This window comes from Scophthalmus maximus, chromosome 7 (assembly GCF_022379125.1).
Source record: "Scophthalmus maximus strain ysfricsl-2021 chromosome 7, ASM2237912v1, whole genome shotgun sequence".
Classification (NCBI taxonomy): Eukaryota; Metazoa; Chordata; class Actinopteri; order Pleuronectiformes; family Scophthalmidae; genus Scophthalmus; species Scophthalmus maximus.
Window position 1 is genome coordinate 23,674,071 of NC_061521.1, and position 18,430 is coordinate 23,692,500.

Here is an 18,430-nt window from a genome sequence, read left to right on the forward strand (position 1 = left end):
CCACAGTGTCGTAGAAAGTCCTTAACAGTGTCCTGCTCACGCCAAAGGCTCTCAGTTTCCTCAGGAGATTCTCTGGCCCTTCTTGTACAGAACATCTGTGTTGTGAGACCAGTCCAGTTTATTGTTAAGTTGAACACCCAGACACAAGAGTATTTAGTCCTATAATGACCTCTAGTGTATTCACATGAACCAAACAATCCTTTTGCTTTTGCATTGAAGTTGCTCATCCAGCTTTCTCCATTTCTTTCTGGCGTCATTATTCAATTATTATCAAAACAGTTTTCTTGTTTTCGATATAAGGCATTGTTATTAAAAAAAAATCAACATTGGGAAAATAACACAAGTACAGTACAAACAATTTTTTCCCAACAATGATTGAGATTATTTTTAGTTCCGGTCCTAAATTTCAGTTATTGGTTTCTCAAAGTTGAAAAACAATGTCATTATCTTATTTTTACGCGAGTCCACAACAACTGTCCTCTGTTTTTCTGCTTTCACAAACATACACCAACAGACGAGAGCGAAGGTCTGACGTGCAGGAAATTATGATGAAACATTCTGTGAAGCAAAAAACACCTTTCAACTTTAACATACATTATTAATGAGTATATCTGTGTGAGTGTCCATCCATCCATTATCTACAGTATACGGCTAGAACCTCTGCATGTTTTTGGAGGAAGTACCCTGAAAAAACCCATGCAGACACGGGAAGACCCTAGCACTAACCACTGTAACGCAGAGCCACCTGACCAGGTTGTCTGCGATCAACCAAGATTAAATAAACTTCTAAATGACTATTAACAATACATTTTTTCATAAAGCACCTTAAAAGTCAACATCAAGATAATAAAATAAAACATCATTTTAAATTCAGACAACACACATTATACTGTACATTGTTCACTAGAAACATAGGGATTATGTTATATTGTGTTTTTCACAGTAAGGCCACTGGTCCTTGGTAAGGTTTTATTTTGAAATTGACTTCCTTTTCAAGATGCTTTATGGGTAAATACCTGGCCATTCTCCACTTCAACCCCCACTTTGAATAAACTGTTTGGCATTGCTGAACTTTACTTAACATCCAGAGCTGCAATGTAAAGATTTCAATAATGTGGAGTGGATTGTGGCAGACTGTTCGGCTTCTCTAAATGCATAGGAAAGGAGCTTCAATCCTTCCTTTCCTTGCTGTCAGCTTTTCCTAAGTCTTATCAGTTCTCCTTTACACCTTCCCTTGACCTCATGACATTTTAAACTGAGGTCAAGGAATAGTGGAGAGGAAGGACATTTTAACCGCACCCCATGTTTGACTCTCAGTGGAACAGGCGCAGATCCCTCAATGGCCTGAATCACAATCTTCACAGCCCAAAGTTTAATGCAAGCAGGTGGAGACCTCCAAGAAGTGCAGGAGAGGTTCATGGTCTGCAGCTCAGAGCAGCAGGCCATGCCACTTTGCTACGGGCTGGCGGACTGAGCGCATCATCAAGTTCCAGTGCTCGTCTTCGGCAATCCTCTCCTTCCCCACGGTCAACTGTCCCACGAGTTGTTTGGGTGATTTCCAGGTTGTGCGTGTCTGGTACACAGAGACTAAAATCTTACACCGCTCCATGGGGAACTCTGGTAGGGAGAACATGAGCACCTCGTTGAAGATGGTCACCAGGCACCGGGCCACTACAGAGGTCCTCTGGTACCTCAGCTTGTACTGATTGCACTGGACGCTGATCTTCACGTACAGCGCTGTGCACAAGAACAGGGTCATCAGTAGCTGTGCGTTAAGGCTGCATATGTATGACAGATTTGTCATTTGTGAAGATGTTTGTGATTTACCGGCATCCGAGCATATCTCCGTGGGGACTGTTCTGACCTTCAACAGACCAACCTCAAGCCTCTGAGCAGTGGGAAGAAACTTCAATGACAGCAGCACCTCTCCTACAAGATCCTGTCCAGAATAAAACAAAGGATAAAGGATTTTTACTTTATACTTAAGCACGTTGCATGTACTTCAGAAGATAAGATTCTGCCTCACAGTAGTCGGAATCAAATCTGAAAACTATAATTGATTTATTTGTTTGTTCAACAGTGGTTGAATGGTCAAAACCAATAAAAATTTGTTGCTCATCTTTTATTTTATTTTCTTTGTTCATGAAAAAACCATGTTCCGAAATAAAAATATTGAAAATGACGACCAAATATTCCAGACATTAAACCTAAGATTAAAAAGGAAACTGAACTCAATATAAAGTTGGTAAACAAATATTGCAACATATGTTCTGCAATATGGTCGCAAAGTGCTCGCTCATTGTAGGAACTGTTGGGTTTCTCTGTAATATTGAAAAGTCTCGAACTCTGAAGTGCCTTTATATAATGTATGTTGTGATGTGGCGCTACACAAATAAAATTTAAATTGAATTGAACAGGACAAGCTAGATGCCACAGTGTCTCACTTTTGTCAGCTTGTCCTACTTCTAACTTTACATGTTTTGAAAAATGTCCCTGTTTTCTTTAACCGTCTATATTGCTCACTGGTGAACCTGTGAGAAAGGCGCCAATCGGTTCACCTCAACGTAAGGGATGAGAACAAATGTGCGCGTTTGTGCAGTGTTACACAACGTCCTACTTCTACTGTACCTTCTGCGGCCTCTGTAGATCCCTGTGTAGCTCCAGAGGGCGGGAGATGTTGAGCTGCCCGAGAGGAACCCTCACCTCTCCCAACACCGTGTGTCTGGAGAACTTATCAAAGTCGCACACCTGCGATGCGCACGGACACATGACAGACACTTTATTAAGTAAGACGTGACTACACTGCAACTTCTCCACAATGGCTGCCGTACTTAAAAGATTCAAATCGCTCTGAACTTGCAGTATGACAGTTAGGGTGTAATCTGCATGCCGTTTTATTCATTGTAGCTCTGGACATGTATAGTTTGTGTAGTAAAAAAGTAGTATCCCCTTTTACAGATTGTCTCCTATAGTTTTACTGACAGAACTAAGATTTTTAAGGGCCACTGATAGTGTGAGACGTGCACTGCAGGACCTCTATCCTGAGGTGGACACGTTGAAGCGCGGCTGCATCCTCCTGCAGAATGCAGCTGAACTGGTCTCCGAACAAAGTGTTACAGCTGCCTTTCACAACGCGGGTCTGCCACTCCTGCAACGCGGTCCACAGGGCAGGCGGCGTCCACTCACCCTGAAAGAGTCAGAGCGCGGTAATACAAAACACCTTTCTACGGTAAAAAAAGACACCGCTTCAGTGATTGAAAAATTTAAACGGAAGGACAATTTGACACATTTTTGCACATTTAACATATAAAAAGGAACCCAGCACCAAATATTGAGACATAAGATTTATGTATCCAAGATCTCATGAGAAAAACACGGTTATTTTATTGGTCTGAAACGCAAAAGTGATTCTGAAAGGAAAACAAATCGCCGCATGTGCCTCGTACTTCAATCTCATAATGTCACTTCACCTCCTCATCCCTGCGGCCCACCAATTCCACTGCCGCCGATCCTGCCCACATGAGTTGTAGCTTCACAAATAGCTGGAGGCGGCAGGTCTGGCTGTGCTTAGGAAGCCCCTCCAACCGCAAGACGTGGACCACCAGACGGGACAGCGGCTGGTCAAAGTGGACAGAGAAACGCAGCGACCCGTCCACCTGGTACGAGAGCACACCAAAAAAAGAGTTAGCAAGTTAAATGTCAAGAATTAACAAGCATCCAACATATCAGAACTAAACTCCGAATAGATTATAGCTGCTAGAAAATAGAAAACTAGGGTCAGTCAGTGAAATTTTGTCCTGACATTTCAGGTTTTCAGAGGACGAATCCTAATGATGAGTGGTGGCATTGATATACTGTCAGTATGAGCTGGGATACAGGCGTGGGCATGAATGTGTGACCAAGTATACAGTTCTTATGTCGTCAATACGTCGCTCTATGGATATCGGTATGTTTCTGTAAAGTTATAAGTAGGTAACAAATCTGTCCCTCCGGGACGATACAGACTGTTCATCCGTCTTGTCTGTCATCTAGCACCACCTTGAGGTCGACATGGTAAATTTATATTTTAAAAAAAGTAGTTGTGTGGATTTCCATGACATTTGTCACAAATATTCAAGCTCCCTCGAAGAGAATATGAGTCTGATGGAAATCACACAGCCCTGATTTAAACCGCATAATTCTACAAACTTCTTCCAAACTGCACAGTGCACAGTTCACAAACCATTTCAAGAGTGCTCCAACCTCATTGGGTAAAATGTAGTTGTACGAAAGACACGAGGTTGTTTTGGAAGACCAGAAGTGTAAAACGGAGAGGATTAAGAGGAGAGTTGTCACATTAACAACAGGAACGAACGTCTGGTACCGTTTCATCGTTGAACTGCTCCCCCTCCTCGTCTCCCTCTGCCCGGCAGGATCCTGAGGAGGGAGACTGGGCCTGAGGGAGGCAACGACTCAGCCTGCGCATCTGGAGAGCACACACGCACACACACACACACACACACACACATACACACACACACATACACACACACACATACACACACACACACACACACACACACACACACACACACACACACACACACACACACACACACACACACACACACACACACACACACACACACACACACACACACACACACACACACACACCAAACAGAACAAACGTAACAGAATATTGTGGGGACACTTGGCAGAAAACTAAATAATAATAATAATAATGATCCTGGTAGCCACAACTTTAAAAAAAAAGTTTTTCACTTCACATGATAAATATTCACAACTTGGAATCCTTTTTTTTGATTGGTGGAACCTTGAGGACTAAAAGGCAAATAAATGATCAGGGAATGGACTTTGATTATCCTCCCAGACGAGCTCGGTGTCCAAATTTATTACCAGACTGGTTGGTGCCTGTCGCATCAACGAATTGGGTAAGGCTACAAAAAACCCCTGGTTGAACTCTTGTTTCAGCTGATATTGTTGTACCTTATGAACACTTTTGTGTTATGTTTATCGGAATAGTGGGTCCACTATTTAGAGCCGTAAAGCCCAACCAAATTAGTCACAAAGTGGCGCTATTAAAAAATGAAATGACATAGCTAATGATAATATCGCCGTTATGTGAACAGAGGGTGTGAGATGTGTATTAAATTGCTATGAAAGCTGTTGATAGTAACGTGTGAACAAGGGCTCCCCCTCCTGACGAAGCCCAACTTAACCCCTGCACATACCTCACATAACCTGTACACTGTAAACCAAACATGTTCCTGACTGTATGTGACAGCGAGGCATCTCGGGAACAAAGCATGTATTCATGCACGTTTTCATACATCTTAGTTTCTCATGCTCATGTCCAAGCTGATGAATTATCGTTTTTAAAAAAGTGGAATTAGTAAGTCATAACTGAATGCACCCACGACCCTTTGCCTTGATCGTTTTTATTTTTTCAAAGCACATTTCACACTTCAGATTGGCCTCACTGAAGCACATCCAGGCACTGGACTAGGGATGCTCAGTCCCCTCAACTTACTAACAGGAAGCAGCTTCCGAAAAGGTTTTCCAGCTGTTTTCCATTTAACCACAGGCACGTGTACAGATTTGTTCTGGAAATCTGGTCAATATTAAATATGATGGGTCTCCTGACACCAAATTGTCATGAGAAATAAGTTGAAATACTTTTTGGTAACTGGCCGTCAAGCTTCACTTGCCTTCACGGCCACTGGCATCTCTTTCAGGTTACAGTCCATTTGGACTCTTGGGCCTACGGGCCGGAGGAGCCGGTGGTCGAAAACACAGACTTCCAGGCTAGAGTGGACGACCCACTCTACCCCGCGAGCCACAGCCGCCCTCTCTTACCTTAGTGCTGGGAGCTCCGGAATATTTCCCCGCTGTCGTTGACGTGTCACCCGAGTACAGCAGCTCACGGACCACTGGAGAACAGATCAGACATGAGTTCGCGTTTAGTTATAACTCCGCTGCACCGCGCGTCGTCAACCTGCCCCTGTACGGCAGGCTGGTCCCGACTCACCTGCGCCCTGCCGGGTGTACGCCGCGTGTGTCTGGGTGCAGCACCTGAAGGCCTGCCAGGCCAAGATGCCCAGGGCCAGCACAAGCAGGGCGACGGAGACGGCCAGGAGGACGTACTTGACCGTGTCCGAGAACGGCATCTCCAGCTCTCCGGCAGCCGAAAGCGGCTCCCCCCCCGCGGGCGCCGGGTGGTCCATCAGTGGGGCCATGACGACTCTCTGCCTCCATGCGGTCTACACACACCCCTGCGGTTCAGGAAATACAAGCACAAGGACCACAGGGTTGGCTTTCGTGGCGGAGTTTGGGTGATAAACAAGCAACAATATCGGCAACAAATGATTTCTGCTCGTTGATGACTTGTGATTGGTCCAAACGCTTCTAGTCGTGGCTGCCTGTGAGTAGTAGGAGTGAACTGCGATACAAGTATTTGCATTGGTTATCCACCGTCCAAACTTTGCATAGGGTTTCTAGCCCTCGTCATAAAACCTGCCAACAGGACCAATGTCCAACGCAGCTGGTATGGCTCAGTGGGTTACACCGCTGATTTTGGTACAGAGGGTCGAGGTTCGATTCATTTAGATCCAGTGTGGGCCCTCAAGAAAAAACCCTTACTGCTTCCTGCCTATGTCCAAAACTAATCAAAAATCTATGAAAAAAAGCGTCAGCAAAATGTAATGTCAGGTTAAATGTTACAGACAGTTAACCTGGATGAGCACGTTACTTATGTAATATTCATACATGGGTCATGCTCATGTTAACCGTCATAATAAAAGAGAGGAAAAGACGTGCTGCATTCTGGCTTTTTTTCTGGACAAACTGCCGCTGAAGAGATTGCGAACAAAGTTTACGTCTTTACGTTCTGTGTCAAGCACCTGCAAAAGTTTTGTTCCTGAACTTTTAAAAAACACATTTACTTGTAATCTTACAAAGAAGTAATTACTGTGGAAATGATCAATTGGAATTCTCGTGTTAAACAGATGTAATCGACATTTTAATCTACGATTTTTATTATCATTACAAATGGAATATCTTTGGGGTTTTGTGCTGCTGGTGACATATTCAGAAGAGTCCCACTGGGAAGCTTGACAGACACTTTGCAGGCTAAACACTGGAAAAATGAATCAAAATGTGGAAATACAAATACATAAAGAGAAAGAAAAATACTTGGCAACTCTGTTCAAAAACAAAAAAAAGGCAAGGCACAGTGGCAAATAGGCAACATCACTGCCACTGCGAGGGCTTTTCACCGGGATCCATGTGAACGTACTGTGGTGACGGGATTGTTCATTTGAGCGAGTCGGTGGGTAAAGACAATTGGTACAATCGTGGCATGGTTGTAATTTCGTGACCATCCATCAGACACGGCTGAGTCAAGTTTACGTTCGTCCTGCTCACACTTCACGCCCGATATCGTTAACACTGCAAAAGGAAACTCCACCAAGGAAGAGCAAAAGAACTGAGAAACAGGTCGTCTGTTGTAAACAGATAAAGACAGACGTTCTTTTCAACTATGTGCTGAACTGCTGTTTTCTGCGCTTTGCCCTGAATCGTGAACAGATACAGACAAGACATTCAAAATCAAGGAAAACATTTCACCTGCGGTGAGGGATACAAATGCCGGCAATCTTCCTCTCCAGGGACGCACATATTCTTTTCCCCCGTGCTGTGAATCCACGCTGTGAGCTCTCAATCCTTCACGCAAGGCGGCACCTTGTCGTCTAACTGTTTTGCAAACTCTACTCCTGCACTCCACGCACACACACACACGCACACACACACACACACACACACACACACAGAGTTCAGGACAGACTGGTTTGATTAGATTTAAATGATATCTGACGGAGCTTCAGGTGACCTGCTCCCTGGCTCTCTTCCTCTCAAAGTGTGTTTAAGTACGACAACTTCAACCACCACATGAAAAAAAAAAAAATACATTTGATTAAAACATGTCAAATCATTGCACTTTATGCGTGCGCATGTGTGTGACTGACGATTATTTTCATAACCGATTAATCTGTCGATGATTTTCTCGATTAATCGATTAGTTGTTGGGTCCATAAAATGTCAATCTTGTTTCCCAAAGCTCCCAGATGATGTTTTTGTATATTCAGAGGAGCAAAGAAACCAGAAAATACACCTAAACACGTAGTCCGTTAACTCTGCGTCGAGGTTTGATACGTTTAGTTTTCCGTCAGTCGCCAGGTCTTTATCACCTAACACTAACCAAAGCAGCGGGTGTCGTAAAACGACCTGACTCTAACTGGAATTTGTCCTCAAAAGCTTTCCATTGTCGTCGTTATCTTGAGGGTTGGTCACCTGCTGTTTTTCGAGACCGACCGGTGTCGCGGAGGCACAATGGCAAAGGAGGAAATACACCTTCATCAGTTAAAGAGCATCACGTCAAGTCGCCTCGCAGAAAGACAAAGTTAGTATTACACAACTTTAACCTGCCACTCCAAGAATAAGGAAGTAAAATGTTGTGGGGGGGAGACTTCCTGGTTCACCCTGAAACCTCTTGGAGGAAGACTATCCTTATAATTATCACAGATTTTTTTTAAAACAAAAAGTCAACAAGGTACTTCACAGGATCAAAAGTAAGAATAAGAAAAATGTAATTTAGAAATACAATATAGTCTGGTAACGGGGAAGGGGCCAGTTTAAATTAACATGTTTTATGATTCTTCTTAAAAGCCTGTAAATGACAGTTTTGAGATTGTCAAGGAGAATTCCACAGTTTGCTGCCACAGTAACTCATTTGGGGCCGCAACCAATGATTATTTTTCATTATCGATTAATCTGTCGATTATTTTCTCAATAAATCGATAAGTTGTTTGGTCCATAAAATGGTGAAAAATGTTGATCGTGTTTCCCAAAACCACAAGATGATGTTTTGTCCACTAACCAAAGATATTTAGTTCACTGTCACAGAGGAGCAAAGAAAGGAGAAAATATTCACATTTTAGAAGCTGTAATCAGAGAATTTTGACTTTAGTTTTTTCTTAAAAACTACTTGATTAATTGAGTAAGTAGTTGCCGATTAATTAAGTAATCGATTACTCATCGATAAACTGTTGCAGCTCTAAACTAATAAGTTCTGATCAATATGACCTGGTTGGCAAACACGTACCGCCCAATGACATGGAAATTTTTTTACTTTGGACGATTTTCTCAATTTCTGACGTGACACTGACAGTAAAATAATAAAAGCACAGGACAACAGGAGTTTGTTTTCAAGCTACAATTTTGTTATTGCATACTGTAGCATTTTATTTTCACATTTGAACACAGTCTGGCTGCAGAATACTGAATGAACTGTAAACTATGTTGTCTAAAAGACAAGCTGCAGAGCATTAACCCCACTGATCGACTCATGAACACAGTACAGTAAAGTCTTTAAAACTAACCGAACACTGCTGATCTCCTATAAATAAACTTTACAAGACTTCTTCTGACAGGCAGAGCAAGATTAAAGAACAATACTGAACTCTGAGCCGTTCATCTTTGCATATAGTTGGAGAAGATCATGACTGACTAAACAGTAGACATAAGTTAATAGCATTCATAATCATCCTACTTATTACTGGCGATGTTTGGTGATCACCAGGGCAACGCCTCTCCGGTGAAGTTCAAAAATGACCCGTGATCCTTTTCAGACAGGCCACCGATCACGGACAAGATGGAGGAAACGCTTTCCTCCGGACTCAGTAGACCCTGGATGAACACAAACAACATGTTATTCAGACACATGTCTGAGTGTTGTGTGTATAAACACACACACACACACACATACACACACACACATATATATATATATATATATATATATATTATAATACACATTTACATGTACAGTATACACATGTACACACATACAGTACATGCATATATACATGTGTACATATATATAAATCTTCATACATGTTTACATATGTACATGTGTGTGTATATATATATATATATATATGTACACATACTTATACACACACACACACGTATACCCACACATATGCACACATGTATATATGTATACATGTACTGTACATGTTTGTGTGTATGTGTATATGTATATACTGTACATGTATCTGTATTAAATAAATAAATATAAATAAATATAAATATATATATATATATATAGTTATACAACTAAAAAAACAGCTTTTGCCTCCTCATTTTCCGATGTTCATTATCAGAACCCCTTTTCAACTGTTGCCATGTTTGTTGCTGTCAGCAACTCCTGACTCTGCACTGCCCTCTAGTGGAAGTGTATTCCACAAGCCATCCTAAAAGGTATGGGGGCAGCGACGGTCACATCATTTGACACAGACGTTTATCTCTTTTCGTTACGTAAAAAAAGCGGCGTAAAATGAGCCTTCAGTCGGACGAGGCTCTTACCTCAGACCCCCCCATGTCGGTGCGGACCCAGCCCGGGTGTATGGCCATACAGAGAATCCCATCAGGCTCCAGGTCTTTGGCCATACAGCGACTCACCATGTTCAGGGCACTCTGAGGAGGCAAGCACACCAACTTACCATGCAGCACGACGTAAAAACCAAAAACCCACTATAGGACAGTTTCACCCAATATCACAGCAGCGGTGTAAATTTCCTATAATCCGTTATTTGCAAAAGGGACTATCTTTGGAAGAGCTTATGACTTTCTTTAACGTACCGACACCCAGCCATTTGAAAGAATTACCTTTCTGTAGCCGCATCCAATCAGAGTGAACCCCCCTTTAAATCGTAACTTACTTAAACCCATCACAAGCACACATGTTCAATCCATCGTGACAGCACCTTGGACGTCCTGTAGGGGTACCACTTGATGTTGTTCGCCCCCTCGCCCCAGTTGAGCTCCACGGAGCCCAGCAGAGAGGACACGTTGATAACTGCTGCCCTCTGGATGCTCATGCTCCCTGAGTCGCCCGCTTCTCCTCTGGACGCAGCTCGCTTCAATAAAGGCAGGAAGGCCTGGTGGTGGTAGAGGAGGGGGGGGGAAACATGTAGAGAATAAAAATACTGCATTTTGGACAAAGACTGGAGTTTTGCCTGACAGACTAAAACACACCACACTGTACTAGTGCAGATATAAGGTCAGTGTCGCCCTCTGGTGGAGGAACTTTCTCCTTTTCAGAGAAATGTTCTGAACATAACAAGGGAACGTTACAGTGTTTCAGGCCACAGCACAGTTTTACAATGAAACCTTGCGATTACAACTAGTTGTTGATCGTTAACAAACTTTGTGATAAATGCATCTGATTACTACTCCTTAATAACCAAATACACAGAAATTCAACCCACAGACTAATTTGTCTGCAGGTTGACACTGTATATTTTGCTACCAGCCTATAAGGAATCTACTATATGAGCATCCTGAATAAGTGATAATCTTTTTGTTTGGTTTTGCGTGGCTTTTTTCTTTTCAATTCAAAATAAACAATATTGAATCAAGCTTAAAACAAACAAACATCTGTAAATATGACATTGCTGCCTTGACCCAGCATCACTTGAAAAAAATTTATGGACCCACAATGTTCAGGTCCCTCGGCGACGAGACTTTTCCACAGCAGTAAAGCTCCGTATGCAGGAAACCTTTGTGTATTACAACTAACAATCGTTTCCTAAAATGATTTTTTTCTTTATCGACCAATCTTTTTGCTCTCTTATTAACCGTATGACACACACACACACACACACACACACACACACACAAAATGTCCAACTGCTTGTGTTGGCCAAAAGCCCCAAAAAAATAAGTTCAAAATAAGAAGCATGAAACATCAAAAGTTCACACAAGTGAATTTATGTGATAAAACTGTGTATTTGATCATGTTCTTAAGTCCCAGCCCGTGCTGTAGTCATGCAGCGGCAGGTTCTGGTTCTCTGTGTTCATTGTTCACAGACAATCCGCCGTCATTATTGTCGGAGCTCCGGGCTGCGGTGCGGCCTTGTAGTTACAGACGCTGCCCTTCAACTGGAACAAACTGTGAGCCGGCGAGCTTCTGCCCCGCTGACATGCTCTGTGATCAGAGCCAGAGTTTCTAGCGGCTCGCGGCGCCGCTCTGTTGTACGTCCTGCACTTGGAGGCAAAATGAAACTAGACTTTTTAATTCATATTTATGAAAAAGCCGTCTGTCCAGGGCCGAGGGGGGTTGATTTACTTTTGTCCATCAAGGTCGTCTTGTTATCTTAGTTTGCGACATCGCCTGCTCCTGCTGATGACTTCAGGAACAATCTCTTTGGTTTCTTTTACTTCTCCCCCCACACACACACACACACAAAAAAAAGGCTGGAGCACTATTTAAGTCTATGAATGAAACATTTTACCTTGGTGATCATGAGAGGAGCCACGGCATTGGTGTGGAAGTTCTCCATCATCTTGTCCGCGGTGACAGAGTGAAGGTCGGCCACCACGTTGATCCCGGCGTTGTTGATCAGACAGTTCAGACCCTCGTCTTGCAGCAGCTGGCCCACCTCCTCCGCACACCTCTCTATGCTCTCCTGACTCACTACATCTGGCGGGGGGGAGAAAAGAGGGACATCTCAACACTGTAAAATGAAAGAAATGACAACAACATACGAGGAAAAGTGGAAGACAAATCCTTATTGAACGGGGAAATAAAAGGAAATACCTCGGACAGGTGATGTTTTATGTAACTCGTAACACCTCCAGTCTGAGCAGGATGCACATCATTTTAATATACCAGCGATTAACTGTCTTAATAATCCCGTGAGTTGGCAAGACAAAAAATATTAAAACAATACATTCAGTCACAACATCTTGGGTTTTTGTTTTTGTGTTCTTTTGGTTTATTTCCAAACACAAAAACACATATTTTATGTCAAGAGCTGCAACTAACGATTACTTTCATTGGATTAATCTCTTGATTCATTTCTCAAATAATCAATTAGTTGTTTGACCATAAAATGGTGAAAAATGTCGACCAAATCCCCCAAGATGATGTTCTGTTTTTGCTCACACACACCAAAGATTTCAGTGTCACGGGGGAGCAAAGAAACCAGAAAATATTCACACGTAAGAAGCTGAAATCAGAGAATTTTGACTTTTGAACCGATTTAATCGGTTATCAAAATAGTTGGTGATTAATTCAGTAGACGATTACTAATTGATTATTCAATTAACTGTTGCAGCTCAATAAATGTTAGAACATGAGTTATTATCAATACACACACACACACACACACACACACACACACAAACACACACACACACAAACACACACACACACAGTTGTTCTCTTACCCAGAGTGATGATGTGGATGTTGGGATGTTTGTTTGCCAGTTCCTGAAGTTTCTATCGAGGTAAAACAACAACAACAACAACAACAACATGTCATCATTCTTCACTCCCATGAATTCCAGTGGATTGTGGTGGTGCCTGCTGTCACTGAACTTTATTCCATCACTTGATGCAGCTCCGGGGTTCATCCGACCTGCGGCTTCACCCTCTGTCCCCGCCCCCCTCCGCCATCGCCACAGACGGTGTCGCCGCGGGGGGGCGGGGCTAGTAAAGCGCTAGCTTCGAGGCTACAGCGGTGTTCTATAGCTTCGAGGCTACAGCGGTGTTTTTACCTGCGCGGTCGCGGGGTTCCTGGTCGTGGCTATGATCTTGCCCGGTGAGAAGCCGCCACCTGCTGCCAGACTGTCGACCATCTGCAGCCCGATCCCCCGGCTGGCTCCCGTCACCAGCACCGAGCAGCACTTTCCGAAACTCACCAGGCTGCTCATCGTCGATGTCGCCCCGCGCCAAGTGCTGGTGGGCTCGATACGCCTGTGAGTCTCCAGAGCCTCCACACGAGGGAGATGGTTCAACAGAGTTGCAGCGTCGGCGACAGAGGCAGGGGAATCGAAAATGCAGTCGTCAAAACGACTTTTTCCTCGCAACAATAGTGTCGATTGTTTCGTTTAAACCGCCACACAGAATGATGGAGAGGCTCAGACATTTAAAAACCAAAACAACATAAAACACGAAGGTGTTTTGTAAGTTTCATGGCTCTTCGCGCCGCTTGTCTCCCCCTTCCCACAATTCCTTGCGCACAAATGCTACACATTGCTCTTTTTTTTTCCTTTTTTTTTTTTTTACAGATTTGCACTTTCGTCAATGCGGTCCTCTGATTGACAAGCGTATGTTGAGGAACAAATCACATATGATTTAAAGTTTGGATTAAATTAGATTCAAATCAAGAAAATCACACACAAATGATAATTGAAGCAATTGTACATTTTTCAACACACTACAATGTTTTACATACAGCGGGGTCCACAAGTCTAAGACCACTTGAAATAATAAAATATTTTTTATTTATAAATTATTTTTCATTGCTAAAAGCAATCTCAAAGTGCTACAGAGTGAAAACAAGATACTAAAAAAATAGGTTAAAAAAACCATCGGTAAAAGAAAATGCTTGTTTTAAAAAAAAAGTTTTTACCATATATATATATATATATATATATATATTGTACCCATCTCACATATGACATGAAACACAACAAAGCAAAATTGTTGAAATATTTTTAAGTCAAATTAATGAATGTGATGACATCTTATATCAATGAGCCAATAACGCAGCATTTACTAGATATTAAATGACCACGTAATACAATAGATTTGAAGGAAAAAAATTGGATTCATTAGGTGTTACGTACAGTGAAAAAACTTTTGCGTATGGCATTTACAATAATTAAAATTAAAGAAACAGCAATTGATTCAGTGACACAGCCAGTAAGCATATACCCTCACTGACTGTCATATATTGCTGTTATATGAATAGAAATAGTGAAGAGGTCCTGATTGTTGTCTTAAACGTGTGACAATTCATCTTATAACAGTAAAATGAGAAGCTGTAATTTCTTCATGTGTTTTCACTTCTTATTCTTTCTTTTTTTTTTGATTACTTGACAAAATGAAATGGACGCTATCCAAGAAGCAAATGTTGACAGTATTAATGTACAAGAGTTTGGTTTGGTTTTCCTCCTCCAGTCAGTTTTTAATGATTAGATAGTCCGGCTTTCACAAAAAAAAAACTAGGAGATCCGTTGTTTTTTGTGTGTTTTATTTCAGTTAGTTTGCAAAAACTGAGGCTGAAGATGGAGGTGGCGAGATGAGGCGGACACGCACAGCTGATGGAGCTTATGCGGTGCACACAGCACACAGATGGTTTCCCTGGCAGCTTTCTCTGTCCAGATTTTTCTTAAAGCTCCCGGTGGGAGCAGCAGATATCCCCCCCGGTCTCCTCCGGGTCAGTTCATTTGGAATTTTGGCTTCTATTCCTCCATTTTGCAGACACATTACTTTGGCACGGTGCAAATGATGAGTTGGTGTTGGTACAATACGCGGTGCAGAGCGGTGGCTCCTGAAGCTGCAGGGTGTTAACTGGCTTACAGAGCACACACACACACACACACACACACACACACACACACACACACACAGTGGAGAGGTATTGTCTGTGCAGGAGAATTTGACAATCGGTTATTGCATACTGTAGATTGCAGGTGGTCTGCCCAGTAATCACAGTGGACAGTGAGGACATTGCAGACACATGGCGTGTCCGTTTTGTCACTTTTAACACTTGTCTAGAACTTGATAAATTTCGCATAATGAACGATATATAAAGTCCATGTTCACCAGAGGGCCACTTTAAACCGCCACCATCGGAGCTATAGCGAGTCCATGATTGATCAAAAAGTGCTGAAACACTCGTGTTGGTATTCCGTTATTTTGCATTGTAGTGTAAAATACATTAAATCGACAGTTCCAGTTATTGTTCCAGCTACATTGTACACAGTGAAACTTGAGAGTAGAGATGGCAGAGTGACATTTGTAACAAAGCTACTGGATGTGAACCCTATCTGATATGTGTGGTCTTGTTCCCTCCTATAGGTGAACAGCTCTTAACTAGGGCTGCGACAGTTGATCCATTACTACATTAATCGTCAACTATTTTGGTAATTGATTAATCGGTTCAAGTAGTTTTTATCGGGGGGGGAGTCAAAATTCTCTGATTTCAGCTTCTAAAATGTGATTATGTTCTGGTTTCGTTGCTCCTCTGTGACAGTAAACTGAATATCTTTGGTGTGTCGTCAAAACAAAACATCATCTTGGGTTTTGGGAAACACGGCCTACATTTTTCACCATCAGGAAAATAATCGACAGATTAATCGTTAATGAAAACGATCGTCAGTTGCAGCCCTATTCTTAACATTCATTACATCTTCATATTGTCCATCATTATTAAAGGATTGGCTCTTTAATAATAATTGAAATTCCCCTCAGAGCAGTGAAATGTTATAATTTACTGTGCACTTTAATCGACTCTATATTTTCCCCGGTCCGTCATTTCTTTTTTGCATGCGTTCTCTTCCGCTGGAACGATAACTGAGGTCAAGCGAACTCAGCAGATTGAAGCTATAACTTATTAAACAGTACACAAACACTGCACAACAACAAAAAACAGACGGACAGGTGGAGTCGCTGCAGGAGGTTTCTTCTGCACCTAAAAACGGCAGTATTGATCATTTTTATAGCACTCACTTTTGCGGCGTCCCTCAAGGATCCGCTTTCATATGTGCTTCCTCCGGAATCGTCTTCTATTGGCGTAGTGCTATGAAATGAACACTGAGGGGCCTCTGGGACTCTGTCGGGAGCCCTGGGAAAGAGGGAAGCACGATGAAGATCATTGGCAATCTTCACATAACCCCCGGGGGGGGGGGGGGGGGGGGGGGAAAGGGGGGGATTCATTTCTGCAACTATTACGGTGCTATGGATTTCAAATACGGTGAAATACTCACAGGAAACATGAGGACCCATCAGGTCAACGTGGGCAGACGAATCTGACTCTCAGGAATGAGTTACAGCGTTAGTTTGCTTATGTGTCACAGCCATGTGTGGAGGTATTGAACAGTAATGTATGTTTATGTGTGTGTGTGTGTGTGTGTGTGTGTGTTTCCACATGCCCGTGCCCAGGTGTGTGGCATACACATGAATCTAGGTTGGAACATCCATTTTTCAATCACTTATCTAATTCACGTGAGCTATTTTTAAAGAGGTCATAAATAAAACACCAGGGTTCCTTTCATCAATGAATTAATCATGGCAGTTCTCCTCTTATCTTCATATTCTCTTCTCTCCGTCTCTCCCCTGTGCAGCGGAGTAGTTGACGTCCTCAAATCCTCACCACATTGGTTTTGGTCGCGTGCACACAACGGAAACACCAACAGAAACAGGAGAGCTGCATGAAAACTAAGTTTCACCAGCAAAGAAGAGTTCCCCTCAAACACAGGAGCAGAAATGTTTTCGCAATCACTCCATCCCAAAGTGAGAAACTCTAGAGGAAAGTAAATCTTGAATTTGCAATGTCATTAAGTGTAATTAGTGTAATTCTCCTTTATTACCGAGTCTCTTGATTTCAGATAGTGACACGTTTTCAAGAAATAGTGTAGAACGCTATAGATCGCATGTTTTGAATGATCTCGAAGATTTGAAATTGAACTTTGTGCTTCTATCTATTTTTTTTGTGTGACTTTTGCGTAGATTAATTTTCAGGTAGCATAGTTTCTTTTATCGACTTTTGAGGCGATAAATGATCATGTTCAGCTACTGGATGTGTTTTGAGCTTGTGTTGATTGTTGTGTGATGTATTGTGTTGTATTTTTGTTATGTTGTGAGTAAGAATGTTCTGTTTGTAAGCTCATGTTTTTTGCTGCACTGTGAGTATGAATGTTATGGATGTATGTAATCCATCTTATATAATATTCTTATGAAATAATAGAGACCCAGGGAGGAGTAGCTACTGTTTTAGAATGGGGATTTTAATAAACTAAACTAAACTGTTAAACTTTATGAATTCCCCTCTCTGTGTTGTTTCTACACTATTTTATATCTTGTTGCAGTTCAGGTCAATGTTCGGTGTCCGTATCAAGAAATACACATATATACACATCAACACATAATGTTCATGTAAAACAAAATGAAGTTGAAGCTTGCCTAGTGACGGTTACAAGTCCATGTATACGTGCAAATGTTTTCCTGCTACGGTTACATATCCCCTGCAAATGAACACGCATGCTCATTGTCATTATTGACTATGTGCAATCCGTTACCAGCAGTTTGCAGAGGAACATGGCAACATGAAAGTGCAAATATATATAGGATGAATATAATGATATAGGATCAAATATAATTCTTACATTCATTCCACCCACAATAGAACCTGCACCTCGACCGTTTTTTTCAGTCCATCCTGCGAGTGAACCCAAACGTAATGGTAAATGACAGCCCAGCCAATAAGAGTTACTGCGACATTTTTAACTTTCATTTTAACTCGACTCAACATTTTAAATGGTGGCACTACTCGACGTAAACGGTCAAAGTCACGCG

General features: G+C 42.1%; 2 protein-coding genes and 1 long non-coding RNA gene across 4 annotated transcripts; 1 reads left to right on the forward strand and 2 right to left on the reverse strand.

The window, feature by feature from the left end:
* Window positions 1–96: 96 nt before the first annotated feature.
* Window positions 97–8,433, reverse strand: syt19 (synaptotagmin XIX). Of its 2 annotated transcripts, XM_035642141.2 has the most exons (10): window positions 8,350–8,428; window positions 7,627–7,772; window positions 6,032–6,275; window positions 5,860–5,933; window positions 4,364–4,465; window positions 3,471–3,656; window positions 3,035–3,187; window positions 2,629–2,748; window positions 1,828–1,939; window positions 97–1,737 (listed from the first exon to the last, which is right to left on the reverse strand). In XM_035642141.2, the coding sequence occupies exons 3-10, from the start codon at window positions 6,237–6,239 to the stop codon at window positions 1,430–1,432; spliced, it is 1,263 nt and encodes a 420-aa protein (XP_035498034.1). In that variant the 5' UTR covers window positions 6,240–6,275; window positions 7,627–7,772; window positions 8,350–8,428; the 3' UTR covers window positions 97–1,429. The 2 variants fall into 2 exon arrangements, with proteins under 2 accessions (XP_035498034.1, XP_047188979.1); XM_047333023.1 differs by lacking the exon at window positions 3,035–3,187 and having other exon boundaries at window positions 8,350–8,433.
* An 823-nt stretch (window positions 8,434–9,256) lies between these two features.
* On the reverse strand, window positions 9,257–14,086 carry si:dkey-12e7.4 (uncharacterized protein LOC558132 homolog). Its single transcript, XM_035642154.2, has 6 exons — window positions 13,624–14,086; window positions 13,294–13,345; window positions 12,357–12,544; window positions 10,827–11,000; window positions 10,426–10,536; window positions 9,257–9,744 (listed from the first exon to the last, which is right to left on the reverse strand). The coding sequence occupies exons 1-6, from the start codon at window positions 13,777–13,779 to the stop codon at window positions 9,631–9,633; spliced, it is 795 nt and encodes a 264-aa protein (XP_035498047.1). The 5' UTR covers window positions 13,780–14,086; the 3' UTR covers window positions 9,257–9,630.
* Window positions 13,584–17,893, forward strand: LOC118315137. The gene is made up of 3 exons (XR_004794808.2): window positions 13,584–13,824; window positions 15,113–15,290; window positions 17,200–17,893. It is a non-coding gene; the product is annotated as an uncharacterized LOC118315137 (long non-coding RNA).
* Window positions 17,894–18,430: the final 537 nt, after the last annotated feature.

What these genes read in the sequence shown, in the direction of transcription:
- syt19 (XM_035642141.2), bottom strand. Translation starts at nt 6,239, where the DNA reads ATGGCCCCACTGATGGACCACCCGGCGCCCGCGGGGGGGGAGCCGCTT. An exon ending in CCGGAGCTCCCAGCACTAAG is followed by an intron (nt 4,466 to 5,859) that starts GTAAGAGAGGGC and finishes TGTGCTCTCCAG; the next exon opens with ATGCGCAGGCTGAGTCGTTG. An exon ending in GGAGATATGCTCGGATGCCG is followed by an intron (nt 1,738 to 1,827) that starts GTAAATCACAAA and finishes TCTTGTGCACAG; the next exon opens with CGCTGTACGTGAAGATCAGC.
- si:dkey-12e7.4 (XM_035642154.2), bottom strand. Translation starts at nt 13,779, where the DNA reads ATGAGCAGCCTGGTGAGTTTCGGAAAGTGCTGCTCGGTGCTGGTGACG. An exon ending in ACCCCTACAGGACGTCCAAG is followed by an intron (nt 10,537 to 10,826) that starts GTGCTGTCACGA and finishes TTGCCTCCTCAG; the next exon opens with AGTGCCCTGAACATGGTGAG. An exon ending in CCGACATGGGGGGGTCTGAG is followed by an intron (nt 9,745 to 10,425) that starts GTAAGAGCCTCG and finishes GTGTTCATCCAG; the next exon opens with GGTCTACTGAGTCCGGAGGA.